The sequence below is a fragment of the Lepisosteus oculatus genome, chromosome 9, assembly GCF_040954835.1.
Source record: "Lepisosteus oculatus isolate fLepOcu1 chromosome 9, fLepOcu1.hap2, whole genome shotgun sequence".
Classification (NCBI taxonomy): domain Eukaryota; kingdom Metazoa; phylum Chordata; class Actinopteri; order Semionotiformes; family Lepisosteidae; genus Lepisosteus; species Lepisosteus oculatus.
Genome location: NC_090704.1, coordinates 8,382,996 through 8,405,580, shown reverse-complemented (window position 1 = coordinate 8,405,580; position 22,585 = coordinate 8,382,996). Strand labels below are relative to the sequence as shown.

At 38.3% G+C, this 22,585-nt stretch overlaps 2 protein-coding genes across 3 annotated transcripts in view; one reads left to right on the top strand and one right to left on the bottom strand.

Annotated features, from left to right (window-relative positions):
* Positions 1-689: 689 nt before the first annotated feature.
* LOC102685668 (prostaglandin G/H synthase 2) lies at positions 690-5,938 on the bottom strand. The gene is made up of 10 exons (XM_006634618.3): positions 5,789-5,938; positions 5,221-5,337; positions 4,989-5,132; positions 4,727-4,870; positions 4,159-4,340; positions 3,847-3,930; positions 3,265-3,511; positions 2,789-3,075; positions 2,283-2,430; positions 690-1,655 (listed from the first exon to the last, which is right to left on the bottom strand). Exons 1-10 carry the CDS (start codon positions 5,844-5,846, stop codon positions 1,243-1,245), a joined length of 1,824 nt encoding a protein of 607 aa, XP_006634681.1. The 5' UTR covers positions 5,847-5,938; the 3' UTR covers positions 690-1,242.
* A 5,999-nt stretch (positions 5,939-11,937) lies between these two features.
* The window catches only part of LOC102692018 (cytosolic phospholipase A2), a 30,324-nt gene continuing 19,676 nt past the window's right edge, over positions 11,938-22,585 (top strand). The window contains exons 1-3 of one of the 2 annotated variants that reach the window (XM_006634650.3): positions 11,938-12,045; positions 16,154-16,308; positions 20,421-20,502. In XM_006634650.3, the coding sequence (XP_006634713.2) occupies positions 16,276-16,308; positions 20,421-20,502 (115 nt within the window). In that variant the 5' untranslated portion in view covers positions 11,938-12,045; positions 16,154-16,275. Of the gene's footprint in view, positions 12,046-12,092; positions 12,441-16,153; positions 16,309-20,420; positions 20,503-22,585 lie in introns of those variants that run through there. The other variant, XM_015355112.2, reaches the window with a different exon arrangement.

Here is a 22,585-nt window from a genome sequence, read left to right as displayed (position 1 = left end):
TAGGATTTTGTAAGTAAACAACACAAAAACCTGAACACGGATGTCTGTATTTTTTCATTTACTGTATATAATAGGGGCAACTTTTGATTTTACCTCACATCACCTTTTGTTTATGGAATTCAGCCTTTTTATTAAAATCTAGCCCTCCAGGGAAACATTTATGTTGCACATTTCACTGCAGGCTTTTCTTACCCTAGTTACCGTAAATGTACAGTACGTAAATGATCATTGTGCAAACTTCTTCAAGTCTTGACTTGTTTGTGAACTGGAAAAATACAAGAAGCGAAAGCAGAATGGATGACTGTTCTAACATGTCAGCAGCCTGAAAGGTATCAACGTGTATGAAATTTTTGGACTGAATACAATGAGAACAGACATCTTTAATGGACACAGTTCTATTTATGTCTTTCTTCTATCCTTAAGGCTACTCTCATTTGAGAAAACTTTTAATTTAACACACAGAAAAGGTCTTAGGAGAATATTAATCTTTGATCAAACTGTTAGTTTGTATCAATTTTAACTGTAATGATTTACGGTACAAGGTGATAGAGGAAGTTTTAATACATTTTACCTCCATTCACAGGTTCTTAATTATTTTTTATTATCCAGCTTTGAAAGCTCTCTTGACTTGTTATTAATACAGTTATCTATTTACTTTTAGTATGATGAAATAATGAAGAAACAAAGAATTATATAAAAATATTTTCATTTATTTAAAACGTTTAAAGGGGTGTTCAAGTACAAAAGCATTTCTCTTGTAAACGTTTTAACAAAAAAACATTTAAAACATGTTATCCAAAGCATTTCTTTATTCATAAAAATGAGTACTCTTTCACTCACTCCAGAACATAACAGAACATAACATAAAAAAGGTTCCAATGAGAGAAGGCCATTTTGTCCAACCAGTTTTTTTTAAAAAAACTTTAGTGCCTGTTTACGAAACATTAAATATTACACATTAAAAGGATTTGTGGAAAATGAGTCTTCTCAGATTGGAAACTGAACAGGTAAATTCTGTATGAAACTCAAGTTTTCTTAAACATCAATACCAAAGACATCTGAAAAATAAATATAGAAAACGTTAATACCTCATAAATAAAAACAATAAATACATAAATAAATATGACCTTAAATAATTATTGTACTTTTAAATGTAAAAATAAATGTTTCTTGCAACTTCTAATGCAATAAACATAAAAATCTTCAGTAGTAAAAAAAGGTCTCTCTTTTTTTTTTCCTTCCTTAGAGCTCAGACGTCCTTTCTTTCAGTAATACAGTGGGATTTAGATCACTTTGTCCAGAGTGAGCAGTACTTGAATTGATTGTCGCAGATCCTGTATGCTTCATATCAGGCACGTGGAAAGACACTGCTGGGCATGGACCCTTGACATTGCGACATACAAGAGTTTGTAGTGAGGCAGTATTCACAATGTCAAACCCAACTTTTCCACCGAAGGTGCTTGGTTTCCAGTATTCTGGGGAGCAGATTGGATTACCCATCAGGCCCTTCAGAGAATATGGAGCCCCCATTTCCACCATGGTCTCCCCAAAAATGGCATTAGGCCTAGGCTTCTCAATCAGCAAACCAGGATACAGCTCCATGGCATCAATGTCTCCATAGAGCTCTTCTAGTTCGGCCGCCATTTCCTTCTCTCCTGAAAAAGCCACCCAGAAATTGTGTGCGTCATTAAGGATAATTTTATTATTCATATCATTTGAGCTTCCCCATGTCATTTTCTCCTTTCTGCTACAGCTTTATGAGGTTTGAAACACTTAGAAGTCACTTTAACCCTTCATTTCAGTATGCTTTCATAATCATTGCAACAGGTTCAGGGAAAAAAACAACAACACTGTTGCATCATAACCAGGAGTGAGAAGCAGTAAATGTAGTAACCGTGACGAGCATTATGTTAAAAAAAAACAGTGTTGGACCTGATCAGACTAATCCTGATCCCCACAGATGAGATCATGCAATGCTTGTACATCCATGAACGATGGGTAATAATTGCAAACAAGTTCCCACTTCCGAAAGCTATTAGGTTGCGATTACAAAAACTATAATGTGGGCAGTTCCCCTCTTACATTCAGTATTGCTTATGCAACGGACTTCCTTTAAGAAAAAAGGTTTGGTATGGCTGTTTTTTTTTTACACTGTTAACACTGTAGAATGTGTAACACCTCATCTTACACCCTAATTTAACAATTGGATACACACAAATTCTCTCACTGGAAGAAAGACAGAAGGAGTCGCCGTTTTCATTTGCTCGCAGTGTATTTCTTACCTGTGAGATCTTCAAAGGAGGTGAAAGGTTTCATGGAGAATCGTTTTCTGTAGGCGTTCAGGGACTGATACCTCATTTCTCTGCTGTGTTCGATGGATTTCATAGCTACCGCCATCACAGCTGGAGGGACATTTCTACCGCCTGCAACCTGTTGAGGGAGAGGGGAGGAAGTGTCTATAGTTTAGCTACGTCTGCATTTCTTGCTTTTCTCTTACGGTCTTTCAAATAATTCAGATTAGCTTGACTGTGAAGAAATGTTCATGACTAAAATGACTAGATGTGGGCATACGTACAGAACACATGAAAAATGCACTTCATTTTAAGTGTATCAATTTAGGTAATCTACTGTATAGTGACTGTATGACAGAAATGACTTGGACCACAATAGGTCCAATGAAGGTTCACATATTTGAGTATATGAGTACTTTGAGTTAAATCAGGTCAGTGAAGTTGAAGTACTGTATGAATATGTAATACGGCTGTACTGATGGGAAAAAAAAACTTACCCTGCCAGCAATTTGCTTGGTGAATGACTCTACCAGCCCATTGATGCCATGCTCTATTACCACAGAGTTGTTGAAAATAAACTGCTGGTAGCTGTATTCCTGGTCTTCAATGTGGAAGGAGTCAGGCATGAGTGGATGCCAGTGGTACAGAGTGTTGAACTCGGCTGCAATACGGTTCTGGTACTGAAAGCGTTGGTTGAAAAGCAGCTCGGGGTCAAACTTCAGCTTAAAGTGGTATCCACTCAGGTGCTGCACGTAATCTTCAATCACAATTTTTATGGTCTCACCTACGGACAGATGGATAATGTTTGTTGATGGATGTGCTTCCTTACATTAACTAAAAATAGCCTTTTTTAAAAACATACTAAGCTGTGCCCATGAGGCACCCCTAACTAAAAGCAATTGAATTATACAGCTTGCAAAGGTAAAGATACGCTTCAGGAGAAACTGAACTGCATCACACAGGGCTCACTCACCAATGAGGATGAGCCTGGAGGTTTGGAAGATGCGCTCATCGTCCCACTCTGGGTGCTCCTGTCTCAGGACATCACACACTCGGTTATGTTCTCTCAGCCAGATAGTGGCGTACATCATGAGCCCTGGCACAAGGCCAAAGGCGTCGTGCCCCACTGCGAATCTGTGCTCTTCGGGCACATGAGGAGGGTAGTGCATGTCCACCTGGACGTCCTTCACCAAAGGAGGGTACATTTCGCCATCGATCATCTGCACAGCAACAACACCATCAGTGAGCCACTCACAACGACATAAGCATTTCATGCAACTTCTTTAGCGCGGTGGGTCTTAAATCTGGAACTCATGCCTCCCAAAAGAATTTTACATCCTCTGCAGACAAGCATCGCCATAGAGTCTGTCTGGGCATTACATTTTTGACTACAGCCAAGCTGTACCTAAGATTTTACCTTTTGGAGAAGTTACCTTATGTTAAGGTGTAGCTATATAAGATGCTAACTGATTAATCAGACCCCCTTTGAACAATTAAGCTCTTTTAATGAAAGTGGTAGTTTGAATCGATAGATTGAACAGCCAGATCTCAGTACCTTGTACTTCAGTTTGCCATCCTTAAACAGTCGGAGCTTGTGCTGCCTCTCCAGAGTCTCCCCATAAATGTGGCTTAAATCCACCTGCAAAAGAACAAAAAGCTCCTTTTTAAGAGCACATCCTAGCAATTTGTCACAAGTCTTTGTAATTCCAGAAAAGCTTGTAAATTAGTAAGCTGTGTATTACTAACTGTTCTCAGTTAAATTGTTATCCTTTAAAGCATGTGAATTTCTCCTTGTTATTTCAACTTCAAACCCTTTGTTCCTCGGGTTCTCGTGATTATTGGGCTCGAAAGCACTAACAATAATTACCCCATGCCCCAGGCCTCTTGTGAAAGCTGCTCCTTTTTTAAAGTCTGTCTTGAAGAACTGGTGGGTGAAGTGCTGAGCGAAGAAGGCAAACATCAGGCTGGTTCCTTGCGGGTCTGGGACAAATCTCCTTCTCAAAAGGAACTTCTCCACTATCAGTTTGACATCAGGCAAGGTTTTCTTTCCTTAAGGAAATGACAGAATAATGCAAGCCTTATACAAATTGGACTCCATCTTTAGTGAACTTGTATTGAGAATGGGGAATGAGTCTGTGAAAATCTACATAATCACACATTGTTTTCTTCACTGACCTTAAAAAAAAGTTCATACAATGTCTAAATTAACCAACATATAGAAATGTAATCATCTCAGTCATTTCTCCCTAGCTTTAAAACTTACAGTTTCCTTGCCCAAGTTTGCGAAAAGCAATAAAAAGCACTTTTAAAACACAAAGGCTACAGTTAGCAGAGTTATTTTCTAAAGGTTTTGTGATGTAATCAGCATAAACAATCTTTGAGAAGCTTTTGGAAATGTGAAAAAACAGGTTTAGAAACATCTGTAGAAAACTCACCTGCGACTCCCATAGGCGTAGGGCATTCTTTGGGGACTGGTGGAAGTGTCCTTGTGTAATAAGAGAGGTTTGAAAAAGCTTCCCAACTCTTGTAGTCATAAACTGAGTTGTAAGTAGGAGGACTCTCAATCAAATGTGACCTAGCTGTAATGGGAAAAGCAATGAAAGTCTCTTCAGTATTGAAAAGAAAATACATGGCTCAGTCTCAGACTTTTGCCTGTAATGATAATAAATCAGGACTGTGCACAGCGTTCGGACTTACATGTTAAAACATATCGCATCATGGAATCCCGTAAAAATGGAATGTTGTTGACGATATTCCAAAAACCCTTAAAATGTGTCAGAAAATAATGCACTGTATTGGGACTTGGTTTCAGAACAGTCTTTATCCACGTGAAGAATTCAGCTGCAGAAGAAAATATATAAAAGGCATTATTCAACAGGAATCTTAAATGACATCACTAAGTACCATACAAAACTGGACTGTTACTTACGGGAGCTACAGTTTGGTCCAGAATATCCAGTACCCGTGCAATCACATTCATAATGTTCTGGTCCTGTCGTCATACAGACTCCTCTGTTTTGACAGGGTTGAGAGCAGCATGGATTTGCTAGAAACAAACGCAGCGTTAGCAGTAGTAAAAGTAGGAGAAAGTAGCAGTATTAAGGTATCGGTGACCTTAGTATTTGTTACATCGGCTTTTTCCCTAGTGATGATGAGTGTTGCTCTACTTGTATTGCCAACCAAACCTGTATTCATTCCCTTTCTGGTTTTATTAAAAATATATAATCATTTGAACGGTCAGTCGTATCTTGCACTGTGTAAAACAAAATGTTTTTCATGTTTGAACTGCATTGACAATATACGCCTCGTCTAAAGAGCTTCGCGAATTACAAAATTTAACATTATTTTCAAGCGGCCAATAAAGTTTTAATGATGTTCTCCATATTCACATTAAAATACTAACTTCCGTAAAAAATACCGATTTCTGAAACTGCAATCGAAAAGTGTTTACTAGTAGCGAACAATGTTAGTTACAGCCATAATGTTCATATTCTTACCCGATTCACAGGCAATCCCCAAAGAAATGAGAATAGCAAGGGTAACGATTTTGTTCATTCCAGTAGTTTAAAATATCCTGCCTGGATAAGTTCCTGAGTTAGATGATCACTGCAGGCTGTATCGTGGATGGCACTGAAATCTCAGCAGTCAACCCTGCTTTTAAATGAATGAAAGAGAAGGCGTAGACATGCCTGTGACGGGAAGTTATGGAAGTTGAAAATTATGGACATCGTGTGCGTGCGTGACGTCATGGGTGGGGTGGGGGTGAGTGATGACTGATGAAGGGGGCCTCGTAGGAATCAGGCTTTCTTCAGACACGCATTTTTTCTATTATTAATAAGATATGATATTACGTCTAAAAACGTTTTACAATACACCCTTTGCTTATGTATTTTCACGACTGTCCACTTGACTGCTTAGCTTTGCCAATTAAGGATAGCCTTATTCCATTATACATGTTGAATTTATATTGGTATAGGGCTGTAAAATTGTTGCGGGTTGCGAATTTTCAACAGTAAACAAAAACTGGACATAAACACCGCCTTGCTCCTACCGTTTTCCCTACACACATCTACTAACTCCTCTCATTATGTGTTTTCATTGTGTATATATTGAGGTTTTTTTGTTGTTGAATTTTTGCAAAGCTCCTTCAGAAGCCCCCTTTAAAGGCGCTACATAAAAATAAAGTTTATTATTATTTATTCTTATTAGAATTAAACCCATAAACCTCCATATGTTACATAAATCCCAAAGACTTTTAGTGCTGCATCCTGGAAGCTACTTGGAGTTCATAATTCAAATATAAGATAGGATTACTGGAGTATAACGAAAGTTCAAGAGGTTCAATCAGACTTACCTGGCAGTAGTCACCCCTGATGTAATTTTCTCACCTAAGACATAAATACTATATGTTTTTGCATTTTTCCTCTACCCCATCTCCACCTCAGTAGCTGTCTCACTCTGATGGGTGCTACTAGCCTCCTGTTCTATGGCCAGGAGGTTAGCACTCAGCCAAACAGGTAAAGCCAAATTTTATTGACTAAAGCACTCCGTGATCCTTTCACAGTACACTTGCAGTAAGTCTTGGGTATTGTTATCCCAAGTGAATTAAGAATTTTGGTCAATTTGTGTACTAAATGCATCCCAAAGCATGGCCCCAAATTTAATGAATACATTTGACACATTACTGTCAATAATGTAAGATCTTCGAAAAACAAGTGTCGCACTTTGAGTAGAGTAAAGTTGAGTAGAGTAGTTTATTGCCATATGTACACGTACATTGGAATTCTTCATCGCGCTGATCTCTCAGGACATACACGGTACAACAGACAACACCACACAATGTAGACAACAGGTACAACAAATATATTGTGGAAAAAATAAATAAATATGTAGTAGTGGGACTGAGAGGAAAAAAAAGGGTAGACTATGTAAAACGTGCAGAGTGCAGATGTGTGTTGAGTCAGAGGCCCTGCAGTTAGCTGTTGTTGAGGATGCACACTGCAGGAGGATAGAAGCTGCTCTTGAGTCTAGTGGTCCTTGCTTTAACAGTGAGGTACTGCTTGTCAGAGCGCAGGGGGGAGAAAAGTTTGTGGCCGGGATGGCTGGGATCCTGAATGAAGGATCGGGCTTTATTGCGACAGCGGATGGTGTGGATCTCACCGATTGATGGTGAATCACTTCCTATGATCCTCTGTGTCATTTACCACAGCCCTTTGTAGTGCATCTCTGTCATGCACGGTTGTACTGCTCTACCACACACTGATGCCACTGGTGAGGACACTTTCTATGGTGCTGCGGTAAAACTTAGTGAGGAACTGTTTCCCAAACCGCATTTCTTTAAGCACCGCAGCAAGTGCAGGTGCTGTTGTGCCTTTTTCAAAATTTGCTACAGTGTTGTGTGTCCAAGCCAGGTCAGTGGAGATCTGCAGGCTGAGGAACCTGAAGCAGCTGACAGTTTCCACTGCTGTGCCATTGATGCTGACTGGGGCGTGACTCCCTCTGGGTCTCCTGAAGTCCACAATGAGTTCTTTTGATTTGTTGACATTCAGGGCCAGAATGTTGTCAAGGCACCATCTTGTAAGATGCTCCAACTCACTCCTGTATGCGGACTCATCGTTGTTGTTGATCAGCCCAACAATAGTGGTGCCATCTGCAAACTTAATGATGTGGTTGCTGCTGTAGGTGGCTGTACAGTCATAGGTGAACAAGGAGTATAGCCTAGGACTGAGACAGCAGCCTTGTGTGGGGCTCCAGTGTTGAGGATCGCTATGGAGGAGATATTATTGCCAAGTTTCACCACCTGAGGTCTTCCTGTCAGGAAATCCAGTATCCAGTAGCAGACAGAGTTGCATAAGCCCAGATTCCTGAGTTTTGGGACCAGCTTGGTAGGAACAATTGTGTTGAAGGCTGAGCTGTAATCAATAAACACCGTCTAAATGTTCTAGGGCAGTGCGCAGTGCTAGAGTTATGGCATCACCAACTGACCTACTATATTTGGGCGGTAAGCAAACTGAAGTGGTTGGGAAGGAAGTCCAGGATAGAGCAATTTATGTAGGACAGTACTAGTCTTTTCAGGCGCTTCATGACCACTGAAGTGTGTGCCACTGGGCTGTAATCATTCAAGCAGGTTGCCTTGGTCTTCTTAGGCAGTGGCACAATTGGGGTTTTCTTAAAACACTTTGGTACCATTGGCAGGGACAGAGAGAGGTAAAAAATGTCTATACACTGGAGATAGCCGGTCTGCACAGGTTTTAAGGACACGAGGGGAGACACAATCTGGGCCGGCTGCTTTGTGGGTTTTCACTCTCTTTAAGGAACTATGCACCTCATGTTTAGAGAGCTGTTACACAAAGTCTCCTGGTTCACAGGGAGCCAGGATAGCTTGTGTATATTTAATATGACGTCTATCTGGTTAAAGACACAAAGACAGAGATGACTTATCCATGATCTTTTTTTTACCTCAGTAAGGATAGTCTTACAAAATTAGAATAATCATCTGTAGTATATCACTTGACAGGTGTCCTATCCTGTTCATTAAGCTTTGAAAATCTATATCCCCTTTCAAAACTCGAAATCATTAATTATTTCAGTCACGGGGGCGCCTGATTTGTCTCTCTGCTGGAGTAACAGCTTTGTCTGCATTTTTTTCGGATTTCCCCTGTCATGCCAAAACTTATCTACAGACCTGAATTGTGGAAGACTTACTGTAAATGCAGTGGGCGATGATTTTTAACACGTATGAAGCGATGCTTTGTATTTTATCTTCAGCAGTGAAGGAGGAAACAAGCACGTAGTTTAGTCGCTGCCTGTGTGATTCGATACATCTCAATTACAGCCTGTTATTGTACTGATCACTGAGAAAAGAAGCGATCATCGGTAAAATTGTCGATTCTGCCTTCATGTTAATTATACAATTTAAATGGTAAACCGAAATGAACATGAAAATGACAATTTGGGTTGTTCTTTTCGGGAAACAATTTAGATATAAGCATAAAAAATTCACCTAAGCCATATTACCTGTGCACGTTGGTAATTGGTATCACTTGCATTTTTCACGACAGATCTATCCTTCAAAAGCCAAACTCAAGCAGCAAATACAACTGTCGCGGTCACACAGTATGACCGGGTGTAGTGTCTGGGAATGCCATCATGTACAGTAGGGTGACTTGCAGCTTTAGGTGTAAATAAAGCAACTAACAAAGTAGAATTCTATTTTCTGCCTAACTAGCAGTGTGTAGAATTGTGGACCGGACCGTTTCAGATGTTTTGTATTTTTTATATTACTGAAGAATGTGAAATCTGCAGGGGATACCAAATTATACAGGCGGACAGTGCGATATTAGCAGCTGTCTAAAAGCGTAACCCCCGGGTACTTTAGGACTGACAGACCCAGTCTGGCTGTAATTTGCTGTGGTTTCGTGTGTACAGTGGTTAGTAGTCGGTGCAATTTCGGATCTAGAGTGCTACCTGTGTGGAGTTTTGTATGTTCTACCAGTGGGTTTCCTCCCACAGTCCAAAACCATACTGGATGGTTAATTGACCTCTGGGCTAATTGTCCATTTGCAGTTCAGAGAAGTGTACAGTAGGGGAAAATCCCAGATTATTGAGTCAAACCAGAAAAAAATAATCAAACCTTTTATTTTTGTGAATGAACGGTTTATACATTGTTGTAAGAAAGAGGTAAAGCATAACAAATCCACAGTTTTTATAGCTTCATTTAATGATATATTCGCAAAAATAAAGTATACCCAGACATTATTATTATTAAAATAATACATTTTTTTCCATGATCTTTAGAAGGTACTGTATCAACATTTCCGCATTTCGTAGTTATGCAACTACTCTTGATTATAAAACTGTCATCAAGAACTGTCTGGACTGTATATGGTCAGAATGGATGGTTATGACATTTTGAAGCGAGAGCAGTAATCCTCTTATCCTCCAGTTACAAAACCACAGCCTGCTGACTGTTAACGGCCTTGCCCCATTTCCTCCTCACATTTGTTAACGACAGCGAAAGCAGAGCAGAGAAAGTGCGTGAGATGGCTTACTTGTCTACAGTGATGCGATGCTGATTTTTCTGCCAAGATGCCTGATGTAATCACCGTTTGTAATCCATCGCAATGTTCGTGAAATAGCAGAGGCGCTCAAACTGTAGCGTCTGAATCACTGTGACCGGTTTCGTAGACACCGTAGTTAGTAACACATAACTAAATTGTCAATTAACTAAATTGACATTAAGTGGTTCCCGATAAGTGCTAATTAAGATGTGCGAAACTGGTATTCGCTGTTATGCTGTTGTCAAAGTACAACTGGAGAGCAACAGAGTAAGGTTAACCCTTGCCAGGAAACTGGGTTATGAGAAGAATAGCAAATCATTTATAAACGATTATGTGTATGTATAATCATAAGCACCAACAAAACTATATTTATTTTGTCATCTAGGCATCCAAGAGCGAAACTATAGTTACACAACTTTTTATTTAATCACATTTTTGTACTGGTAAACATTTTTTACTAAAGCACACACACACTGACGAGAACATGTTTGACAAAATGAACTAGTCAATTTTTTTCTCACTTTTTAAGTAGACGTAGATTTTTTAAGCAGGGGATAATGCGCGTCGACTCTTCTAAGTGGTCTCACATCGCCCCCGTGTGGAAACTGCGTAATCGTGTTTTCTACTGTTTGATGCGTCTGGTTTAATTCTGGGTTTTTCTTGCCCTTACACACAAAATAAATGCTTTAAGCACTGGAGACAAGCTGCAGTTTGTTACTTGTAGGAGCGAAGTACTACAAACCTAATATATTAAATATAAATTAATTATGAGAAAAGGGTAGTACTCTGCTTCCATTAAGCACTTTTAGTATAATTGGAGTATTCGTTTTGTAGAAATATTACCATGTATGCTTGAACAGTGCTGTCAAATTATGACCATGGCATCCTATGAAGCAGATCCACAACAATACTAGCAGCCCTTCCTCAATATGAGATACAGTCAAACTAATTAGTATAATATCTCTAGGTATAAGTAAATATTATCATGTGCTGTTAGTATGTGTAAATAAATACTGAAGTGTTCCAGATATGATCCAGTTTAAATTTGAAAATTTGCCCACTTTTCCGAAACTAACACTGCTTTAATGTTTTGGGGGGATCATTTAGGACTGAAAAAAACATTTAAATTATTTTTGCTGTTTTGAAAGTCATTCAACAGCGCCAACAATGCACAGCTGATTCGTGTTTCATATTCCATTTGTAGTATTTCCGACGGAAGAAAACATGGATCGATTGGAATACAATTCTGAGCCGGTGTTACAATTTACATTTTGAGTAGACTGCTTATTAATGATGGAAGCGATAATAGGAAAATCGAGTGGAACGACGCTTTCAAAAGCCATTTTTGGAGCAAATTCTAGAATTGTTGCTTGTATAGTAGTTAAATGCTAAAGCATTTTTCTATCCATTAAAATATTTTTGCCCTCATTCTTGACCTATAACGCTTTTCAAGGCTTTTCTTACTCAAGCTGCAGACAGCGATTGTCGGCATTTATTTTGTTTTCACTTGAAGACCGAAAATCGAGGTCGCAGTTCTTTTAAAAGGTTCCTTTTTTTAATTCGACGGATGTAGCTGCTTTAACTTAAGGAAGGAAACTTTTAGGCACCTCCTACTAAAAAAAACACGAGTAGCTCTGTCTGCAGAGAGAGGAATGCGATTTATGCCTGAGTAATGGCTTGACACAGTGCGTCAGGTAAGTTCATTTGGTCCGTGTGGATTTCAGTAAAGGACTGAGCTATAGTTTTGCAGTTACACGCGATGGCAATGCCCGGCTTTAGTGGTAAAGTTTGAATTCGTTAAATATGTTTGGAATCCAAGGGCAAATCGCTGGGTCGAGGAAACGATGATAAAATATGCTGGTTATTCAAGCAAGTAGCCCATTAGTGTTTTTAGACCAGTATTTAGCAAGGCTTTGCAAAACTTGGAGCCTGTAATGTTGGATACTTGGATACGAATTCATTTTACATTAAGCAAGTTTGAACATGAGTAAAGATTATCATCTGAAGCCAGAATAATTTTTCCAAGAAAACACAATTAAAAGAAGACCGGTGTGAATCTTTAGCCAGATTTAAAAAAAACCCCATCATGGTATGTTGATGAGTTTTCCCATTTTTTCATATTTTACACTAAAATAATCATTCACGTTGTCGTAGTTATATTGTTGTTTGAAATGGCGACAATTTAGAGCGAGGACGTTATGGTTTTTTCGTGAAGAATAGATGGTGCATTTTGAAAATGTTTTACATGATAGAATTGTGTGGATTTGTTTTTCATGGGGCCTTCATGTACTGTATCTCTCATGTACAGGTATAATGCACTGTAGTGAGTGAATATGTATCAACCGTCATTGTGATTGTTTTTTATACCTTATAGACAAGGCTTATAATAAAAGGGAAATGGGGGCTTCATACATGAGCGAAAATGCTTATCAGTACACACATCAGCACTTTTTCTAACATTTATGAAAATCCTGAAAAATAGGCCTGGACATCTCTCTTGTCGTGAAGGAAAATGCTGTCGTGTATCCAGAAAACTCGACCAAAGAAGCCAGGAATGGAAACCTTTTTGCAAAAGAGTTGACCAAGTATATTTTAAATGTAGAACATATTTATCAATATACTTATTTTCTAATGAGATTTTCGAGTTTCACGTGTAGTTAAGACATTGAAGGGAGATCAAATGTAGAAAAGGTTATATACTGTAGATAAAACGAAGGCACAGTATTTTCGGATGTAGGTTTGAAAAAAACAGAACACCAAACAATTTGACCTTGGTACCTATACGTGTCAGTGATTGGACATGTACAGTATGCTTCACATCTATATTTTTTTTTATTTTGAACAGGCACTTGTCTTTATTAATGATGTTAATAATGTTGGCAATAGCAGAATGAATGACGACATTTTATCCTCTGATGTGGAAGAATAGGCTTCTGTTCTTATTTGTAGGTGTTTCATTATGGAGCATGACAGTGACTGGAAATTCATCATGAGAAAAAAGTGGAAAGCCTTTGACTGTCCAAGAAAATATCCAAATTTAGATGCAATTGAAAACACATTTAAAAATGCTGAAAAAAAATATTCAAGTCGGAACGTCCTAAGCTTAGACAACACCTCAAAGTGGCTACAACGAAGCATATCAAATGATTGCTCAAAATGTCAAAACGTTTTGTTAACCTTGGGTCATAATCTTTATAAACTGTTGTTCCAAAGGCATATGCCTGTAAAGGTCAGTGACCTTTACATTCTAAAATTTACTTAATCTGAATGCTCTAATTCTTACAGTCCCTTGAAATCAGGGGGTTAAGCACAGGGTATGTTTTTGTTCTAATATGACCAAATGTATAGTGCTGCATATACATGTATTTGACTTTTTCCTCACAATCACAAATATAAATTAACTGGAAAGCAAAAAAGACAGTCTTGCTTTTGCTGCTCAGATACGTGTATATAGTGGAACTGAAACATGACTGCTTCCTTTATCATCTCGATTTCCTGGATGTTTACAGTGCAGGCACATAGCATTAACAGTTCAAGAACCATCAGAGACAGGGTCTTGTTCAGACTTTATTGTCAAAAGAATATGAATAAGACTCATTCTTTAACGGTGGATTCTCAGCTGTGTAAAAATAGTGTCCGGAACCCCTTTCTCTTACAAGTGTTAAACACAGGACTGTTGGGTTCACCTATAAACCTGAGAAAAACAAAACACAATAAAAGACAACAATGCAACCAGACAGAATCTTTATTGGGATTTCCAACCTTTTGTAATACAGCAGGTAACTTGATCAAATAAATAATGTAACTCCAAGCTTTGAGTTGCTTTATTTTTGCACCAAATGGAGTCTGCTGGAAATCCAAATTGTGGTTTTGAAATTCTAGCATGTGTTTTGTGGATCAGTTGTTTCATACCAACTTCTCCCTCAAGACACAGTGCTTGGGCTTCAGGAAGCGCTACAAATACCGTTTTCTCTTCAGAATTATATCTGCAAATCATAGCTGACTTTTTATATTAACGCTCCTTAACTTAAATACTTTTTGGACCTTAGTTAACATGGGGCAATGCATTGGCAAATTGGAAACCATCAGTGAGTGTTACATTTTAGCTCCAATAATTGAATGTTCTCATTATCAATTTAAAAACAGCTTTGACACTTTTCAACAATTTTATAGGCAACTTCTACCTGCAACGTTGATCTCTAAGAATATGAAAGGGAAAAATCCAAGGATCAAATGGGTCAGTTTGAAGATCTTACTGGGTCCATTGGGTATTTAGAGTGGACAAATGGGCAGAGAAGCAGTGGGAGAAAATTAGGCAGGTCACAGACTGAAAAGGCGCTGGGGGAGTTGGACTGGTGTTGTCATCTGAATGAGGAAAGCGTATTTCTGGAGAATTCAGAGCAAGCCGCAGGGATGGCAGGATGAGGTTTCCAGATGGGGAACTGTAAAAAGCATTCATTATACTAGAGCAAAATATCACCCCGACAGCTGTGAGAGCCAGTTTAATACATGACGTAGGTTTCTGGATAACATGCAAGTCAAGATGCTATCCCTTAGTTACTGAGGCTAGTAGCCCATTCCTGCCAGACTGCCTCATCAAAGAAAACAACTGTTTGGCTACATGTGTAAAATCCCTGAAGGGGCTCTTGGATTAATAAGGACCATGTTTTGAGGCTGTTAAAAGGCTTATAAAAATGCTGAACTGCTGCTTTTTGACTAACTATGCTTTAGTGAGTGAAACATCATTAAAAGCTGTACTGCCTATTGGTATCCATGAAGCAGTTTAGAAAAAGCTGGGGGAAAGGTTGATATATGCATATTCAGAAATGTTAACTAAACTGTTTTTTTATTAATACAGTATGTGTGACTGGTGTTATGCCAAAGGAATGAAAGTACAATGTCTCCTTTATCTAATTATTTACATAGACATCTAATTTTTCCAGAATTATCTGCTGTGGGTCAGTTTTATAGTTGCAAAGGATTTCAGGGATTATCATTTGACTGAAATGTTTTTTAAATTTGCTTTAATGGTAGATTAACTTTTATCAGCACTTTATAAATTCTGTATCCCTAAACTATCTCAGAGAGGATAACTGTCAAAGATTTTCAAAGTCTTCTCAAAATTATAATGCAAATGCTTTGTTTTGTACATTGAAGGACAGAATTGAATAATGTGTGATGCATCTTTCACACACTCTACTAGTTTCTTATAATGGTTCAGATACTGTGATGCTTGGCACCTACACAGGGATAGGTCCTGTGGACTGACACATTCAGTGCTGAACATTCATGCATGCTGTGTATTTCTGCCCAGTGCTTCACAGAAATACTTTCTTGACATCTTTATCTGAACACTGTGGTTGTGCATTTCCTGTTCTGACACTATATATATTTAAATGACCTCTGAGAAATTAAGATGGTTAAAAGGGTGGGGACTTTTTCAATTCAACTTGAATGGCTTTCCAGATATTTTGTTTGCTATCTCTTAAAAAGAGGAAGTATTCATTTGCAAAAAGCCTAATGTGAACTTTGCTAGGATAGCAAATTAATGCTGAATAATTTCTCTTTTGTATTTGTATTTCTTCACACTTTTTAATTTAAAAAAAAGTTAATTTACAGTGGTATCTCGAAGCTGAAGTTGGTCTTTATTTTTAGCCCCAAGACAAAGAATGACAACAAGGAAGCATTATTTCGGTTTCATGTAGAATAATGTTATTATCATTAATTGGAGTCCAATCCATGTTTTTAACTTCTTTAGGATTTGTATCTTGTAATAAAACATCCTTTTGTCTATTTTTTCAGGGGTGAGTACACGTAGCCTCGTGTGTTGGGAAGTCTTGTTTGTGCCTGAAGACGCTTCTGGAAGCTGGAGTCCATTCCACCATTGGTTCTCACAACTGAGCTCAACCAGACTGTGACTGACCATGTCTTCCATAGATCCGTATCAGTATATTATAGTAAGTTACAACCTTAATGTCCAATGGCATGGTTTGGGTTTAAAAATACGTCACTGAATATGGATTGCACTGTATTTCATGCGTATGTCTTCTGAAAGTCTGCTTTTGTCCTTACAATTATAACAGATCCATCAAAAAGGGCCTTTTATTTACCTAATTGTATTTCCCTGTGAAACTATATACAGTAAGTGGGCCAGGAATAAAAGTTAAGCTCAGGGAATTGTGTTTGTCATCTTAGAGAGTGTTACAACAATCTGAAAACACCATCTCTAGTGTCAAGGTGTAGATACCAGTGACGTACAGTAAAGTGCTACCTAGTGCAGTTGCAGTTTCTCATTTCTCCTTTTATTTGCAAGTTTGTGGTCGGCTTCCTTTATATAACCCATGGCACTTTTACTTCACTTGTGGCGTGCTGATAGTTTCATAACCAGGATAATGGGCTGTGGCACAGAAGTTAACATTGCTGCCTCACAGTGTGGGGCCCAGGGTTCGATTTCTAGAGTGTGATCTGTGTGGAAGTTGTTTGTTCTCCCCATAGCCATGTGGGTTTCCTCTAGGTGCTCCAGTTTTCTCCCATAGTCCCGTAGATCTACAGGGAATTTCATTGGTTTCTAGTCCCTGGGCCCTGGTGTGAGTGGGTGCGTGTTTCTTTCTGTTTGTGCCCTTCAATAGACTGACGTCCCACCCAGAGTGTTATCTGTCAGTTGCTTTCCAGGATAGGCTCCCCTTCAACCCTGTACTGGATAAAGTGGTTAGGATTTATGGATGGTTAGATAATCAGGATAGCGCATTAGAGATCCTGTTCCTGGCAGAAGTCAAAAAGTCTTTCCCCCTTTTTTCATATTGCTCGATAAAGGAAAAGCATAGTACATTATTTTGTTCCCGCATAAGTCTTAGTTTAAGCTCTTCATTTCATTAATTTCTTATTTAAAAAAATGCAGAATCATTTTGTTATTTGGGCAATACAGTTGTATTACATTAATTATTTCTGTTGTTTTACCAAAAGATCAGATTTTTACCTTTTGAGAAACTCAAAAGTTGAAAATGTTTGTACTCATTTGTGCAGGACTTCCTCTGCTGATATTTTGATATGTCTTGTTTTTAAAAATATAAACCATAAAATAATGTGGTAATGTATTGTGTAGGTTATTGTACATATCCGCCACTTTTATAAATAGGGGTTTATAAACCTTTGATTTAATAAAATAAATACTTTTTCTGATGCACAGTGAAAACACAGGAATCTGAGTTTTGCATCCGTGGACGCTGCAAATTGTCATTGATGTTTTATACAGTAGGTGTGGTGAATTAGTAGACTTGGTCCTCTGGACAGCAAAATACTGAGCTGAAGCCATGTGATGTCGGAGGAACATATGTTAAGTGTTTATTTAAACTAAGTTAAAATTACCTAAATTGGCTGATTAGAAATCTTCACGACACAATTAAAAATAATGTAAGAACAGTGAAGGCTACGAAGAACACTATTAATAAAGATTGCCTGGTCACAACTGGCATTACTGAGTCTGTCTCTCTGATTGAGAGATGCTGACCATCCCAGAGAATAAGGTGCCCTGCTTTAAGAGTCAGGAGACTAATCCAAAGAAATTATCTCTTTGAGGAGCAATGTCCTGGAAATCAGAGGATCTTCTTCACTAAAACACAAAAATGACTTTAATGCAGGCTGCATTAGCACTCAGTGATACAGTACATTGAGCGGTGCGGTGGCACTGTGGCTAAGGATCTGCGCCTGTGGCTGAAGGTTGCCGGTTCAAATCCTGTGGCTCCTGAGTAAGGCCCTTAACCCCAACTGCTCCAGGGGCGCTGTATACAGTATATGGCTGACCCTGTGCTCTGACCCCAAGCTTCTTTTTCCCAGTCTGTGTGTCTGTGTGTCTCATGGAGAGCAAGCTGGGGTATGCGAAAAGACAAATTCCTAATACAAAAAAATTGTATATGGCCAATAAAGTGATCTCTTATATTGATAAAACTGTAGTCAGTCAGTACTTTTGCATTCATGGAAGGCAGTCTCAAGCAGGGAGTGCAAGGCCACCCCATATCAAAATTTACAGTAGCACAACTTCGAAGATACAATGCTGAAGTCCTGTGTAGCTCGATTTTTCTCCTGACCTAGGACCACATTGGTGGTACACACTTGCTAATGCCACCAAAGGGTGACTGTTGGAACACGTCAAGCAGAACCACCCACAGCAGTTTGCCCACTGGCTGATTAGATCTATGAGTCAATGATGCCAGGAATGGGCCAGTGCTCAGAGAGTTCTTACGAGATCACTCTTATTTTTTTCAACTTTTTATTTTGTGATGAAAAGATTTACAAACAGAACGCGTCCAGAACAGTAAAATAAAAGATTGCCTTTATCTTTCCTTTCTGTTACATTATCTTTATACATACGTATAAAATAAACGATTTACATTATGCCAGCAGATATGGGGGGTTATACAAGGAAATACAATTGTTTAATGAGAAACACAACAATCAACAAAATAGTCCTCCCAGAAATATTACTGTATATTCTCTCATAAACTGAAGTCAGGTCTCAGTGGGGAGATTAAATTAATCCATGTTTCACAGTATTTGCTAAACCTCTCTGCCTGTTTGTTTTCTTTTTTACAGTGTATCATATTTTAAGTTTCTGAAAACTTATCATAATTATTTTAATGTGACTTTGTTTGATATCTTTGTCTAAAAGATTTATTTGATTAAATCAATTTATCTGACATCTAAGCATTGCAATGCTTTGCATTGTATATATAAATGCAACTTGTTATGGTATGCTATGAGTCGTAGTTGTCCTAAACAATCAGAGGTTGCTGTAGAATGCAGCTGGCACACTAATCTCCTCAAATCATCACCTCAGTGGTTTATAACAGAACTGTGTTTTGGACTATTGTTTATACACACTGAAGCCAATATGATGCAATTTGCATGCTTCATGGTGACACAGGCAAACCAGTTACAATTTCTTTCAGCTAAAGACCAAAGCTCATTCTAATTTCTGAGAACCGGAGTTCCTTATTGTTTATTTAAATGCTCTGACACTAATCATTTTTCTTTATTGTGATTTTGCCTTTTGTAGAACAGTAGCTGCTTCAGTACAGTAAAATATGCAGGCCTACCGCTTGTATGTCCTGGATACAGCCTGGCGGGTCTAAAGCACATTTCCCTCTGTAAAGTGATTGTCAAAGCTAAAGAAAGCTTTTTTTCAACACCACCTGATGCTTTTTCATAAGAGACCATATCTCTGATTTGCTTTGCAAAAGCCAAACGATGCAATCTGAATGTTGGTGACCGCTGATATTTGATGTCATTGTTTGATCTCATTTTATACTGCAGACTAAAAACTCAGGCTTTTATTTTCTTTACAATACACAGATCCCAGCAAACACTACCCCATTGCTTTTCGTTCTCAACAAATTACATTAGTTTGTCCAGGGAAATAGTGAGAGTTGTCTCTGGAGGAAACAGTAGTAGCAAATTGTGAAACATACAAGAATAGAAGCCTATCATGTACAGTACTTGAATGAAGTTGCTGAGATCTCTAAAACAAGCTACAGTATATTTGATAAAGGCTATTGGAAGTTTATGTTTTATTGTGCTACACCCTCCAGTGTCAGAGGTAGTATTGCTTTTAAGGTGTGTGACTATTGTAAATTGTATTATTTATCTTCCATATTCATATTTATTAATGGCTTAAAAGCTTTTTAGTTAATTTGTTTTTACAACAATGGGATTGACATTGTTTCGACTACTTTTTGTCAGGTAATGCTATAAACAATATCAGTACATGCTGTTCTGTGACTTATTCTTAAATTACATGGTTTAATTCCTATTCTTTCAAAAACCCTTTTTAATCTTAATCTATTCAGTCTATTCTTAATCTTTAATCTGTATTTACATTTTACTATTTCCTGGGCAGTGTGTATTATGTTTATGAGTTACGGGAGTTTCTGTGTTTGTCATACATAATAATTGGTAACATTATGAATCAGTGTATTCACTTTAGGGGCCGTAGCGTGTGAAACAAGATTCAGTATTAATCCTAAAAAGATGTCAGTTTTTTGCAAAAAGGGAGTTTTTTGTTTTTGTTTTACAGGTGGAGCACCAGTATTCGCACAAGTTCAGAGTGACAGTGGTACGAGCTGAGAATGTCACCAAAGGAGCCCTTGGCGATTTGCGTATGTACTCAGAAACATATTGACATATTCCGACTCTTCGTGTGTGTCCAATAACTACAAATAAACAGCTCAACTCCAGGGACCCCGATTTTGTATATTTACTACTTGACTCTCATTTCACCTGTGAACATCACATCATCAAGGTGTAGTGCTTTGAAGTGCAAAGATCTCACAGAGACTCTCCTCTCCATTCACCTCAAAACGGTCCACCGACCTTTTGGGTCAGATTATTTCAATGTTTTGACTAGTTTGTTTGCTTTTGTCTGATCAGCGCCATGGTAATGATCACATTCAATCTTTGGCAGCGATTGCCTGGTCTTGGCCTTTTTTTCATCTGCTTCATATCTGCCCCCACTCTGGCCTCTCTCCACAGCTGGCCTGGTGCTTGCTTAGAAATTTCAGTCCTGGATTCGGGCTTTACTGCTCAAAGGTGGAGCCAGAGCACTGTCAGCCTTAAAGACACAGTATCTATCCTTAAAAACTGCAGCCGACGATGAAAGACAACTGAGCGAGCCTTAAACTGTTCAAGAACGCTTACGTTTAAGTTCACCGAGCCCACATTTTCGACAACTGCATGTGTCACCAGGAAGATTGATTTGTGTATCGATCTAAAACAGTCCAGAATGTAGAGGCGATGAAATAGCTTTATAATTTATTATTGTTTTAACACTCCCTTCTGTCTTTATATACAAGGCTTATCCCCAACGAGCACTTATTTAAAGACCCCTGTCGTAAGCAAGTGTCAAATCATGTTTAGGAGTAACTGGGCGAAATCCTGTACCATGCATTCATTTGTAGTGCTTAGTACAGTAGTTCTGAGTGGTATTGTAGCCCCTAGTTCAAACCAGCCTCTCAGGCAAAGGCTTGGTGACGTTATTTTAAATATTTTCTACATTATGTGTTGCATCTGAAAGGAAAGCAAATGCCGTCCTATTAATTAACTGCTATGTCATTTCTAGATAAAAGAAACCAAAGAAACCCCCCTTCTTGATTCATGACCTCGATGCGCTGTGTGTTTTTCCCCTGATTTTAATCAGCAATGATTGAGTAATTTTTTTTTTTTAAATAGCTGTATCTGTCTTTGCAGCTGCCACAGTATGTAAAGGCATCAGCACTGCAGATGTTAACTCTTCAGTTTCTGGGCTAGCTGGCAGCAGTTGTTTTGAATCCAGAAATGACAGATGCAAGCTGACACTTGCCATTCCTGGCTATACAGACTGATGACGGTGCAATCGGGTGATAATCAGCACATCACAAAGCAGCTCCATAGGCCATTACGATCATTTAAAACTTGCAGGCCCTTCCATTTGTGCCTTTTATTTTCTCCAGCACGATGGAATGTGACTTGACGGCAGTAAACGGCAATTAGTTGTTTACGTAAGTCTGTTCATTGCTTCAAAGGCAGAAAACATCATGCCTAGTTCTTGGGTTATTTTCTCAAAAGATTACACAACAGCATTTTTTTGTTTCAGGTATTTCCCAAACGGCTTGTTAATTTAGCAGTCATGCTGATCTTGAAAATCCAGTCTGTTTTCAGGTCTGAATAACTTTATACTTAAAATAAGATTTTTTTGAAGGGCATCAAAACCACCTGTAGCAAAATAATGCCATGTGGTTTTTGAGCTAACATTGGGCTGTGTTGTACTGTTATCAGCCTAGTGCATTGATCTACTGTGTTGTAACAAAGGAAATAGCAGCAGGGCCACTATCATACAATGCGATCTTGGCCATCGAAGAGATACAGTAAAATGAGCAGTTATCAATTAAGGCCAAGCATGTGCATCTCAGTCATGACAAGACACTGCTTTATTTTCACGACTAAGAAAAAGTACAGATACAAGAAAATGGGAGCTCCAAAAACAGGGAAAGACGTTTTTAACAAGTATTGTAATCAGTTGTTTGTGGGAAAGCCATGTTGTAGTTTATACCAAATACTTTTTTGCTGTTTTAATAATAATGGATTGATGAGGGTTGTTCGTATTTGCACGTCTATTAATGGCATATGCATTTGTTTATTTATAATCTCTCAAGTACAGCATTTTTTTTTTCAATCAACTTAAACTAAATATTTACAACTTGAGGA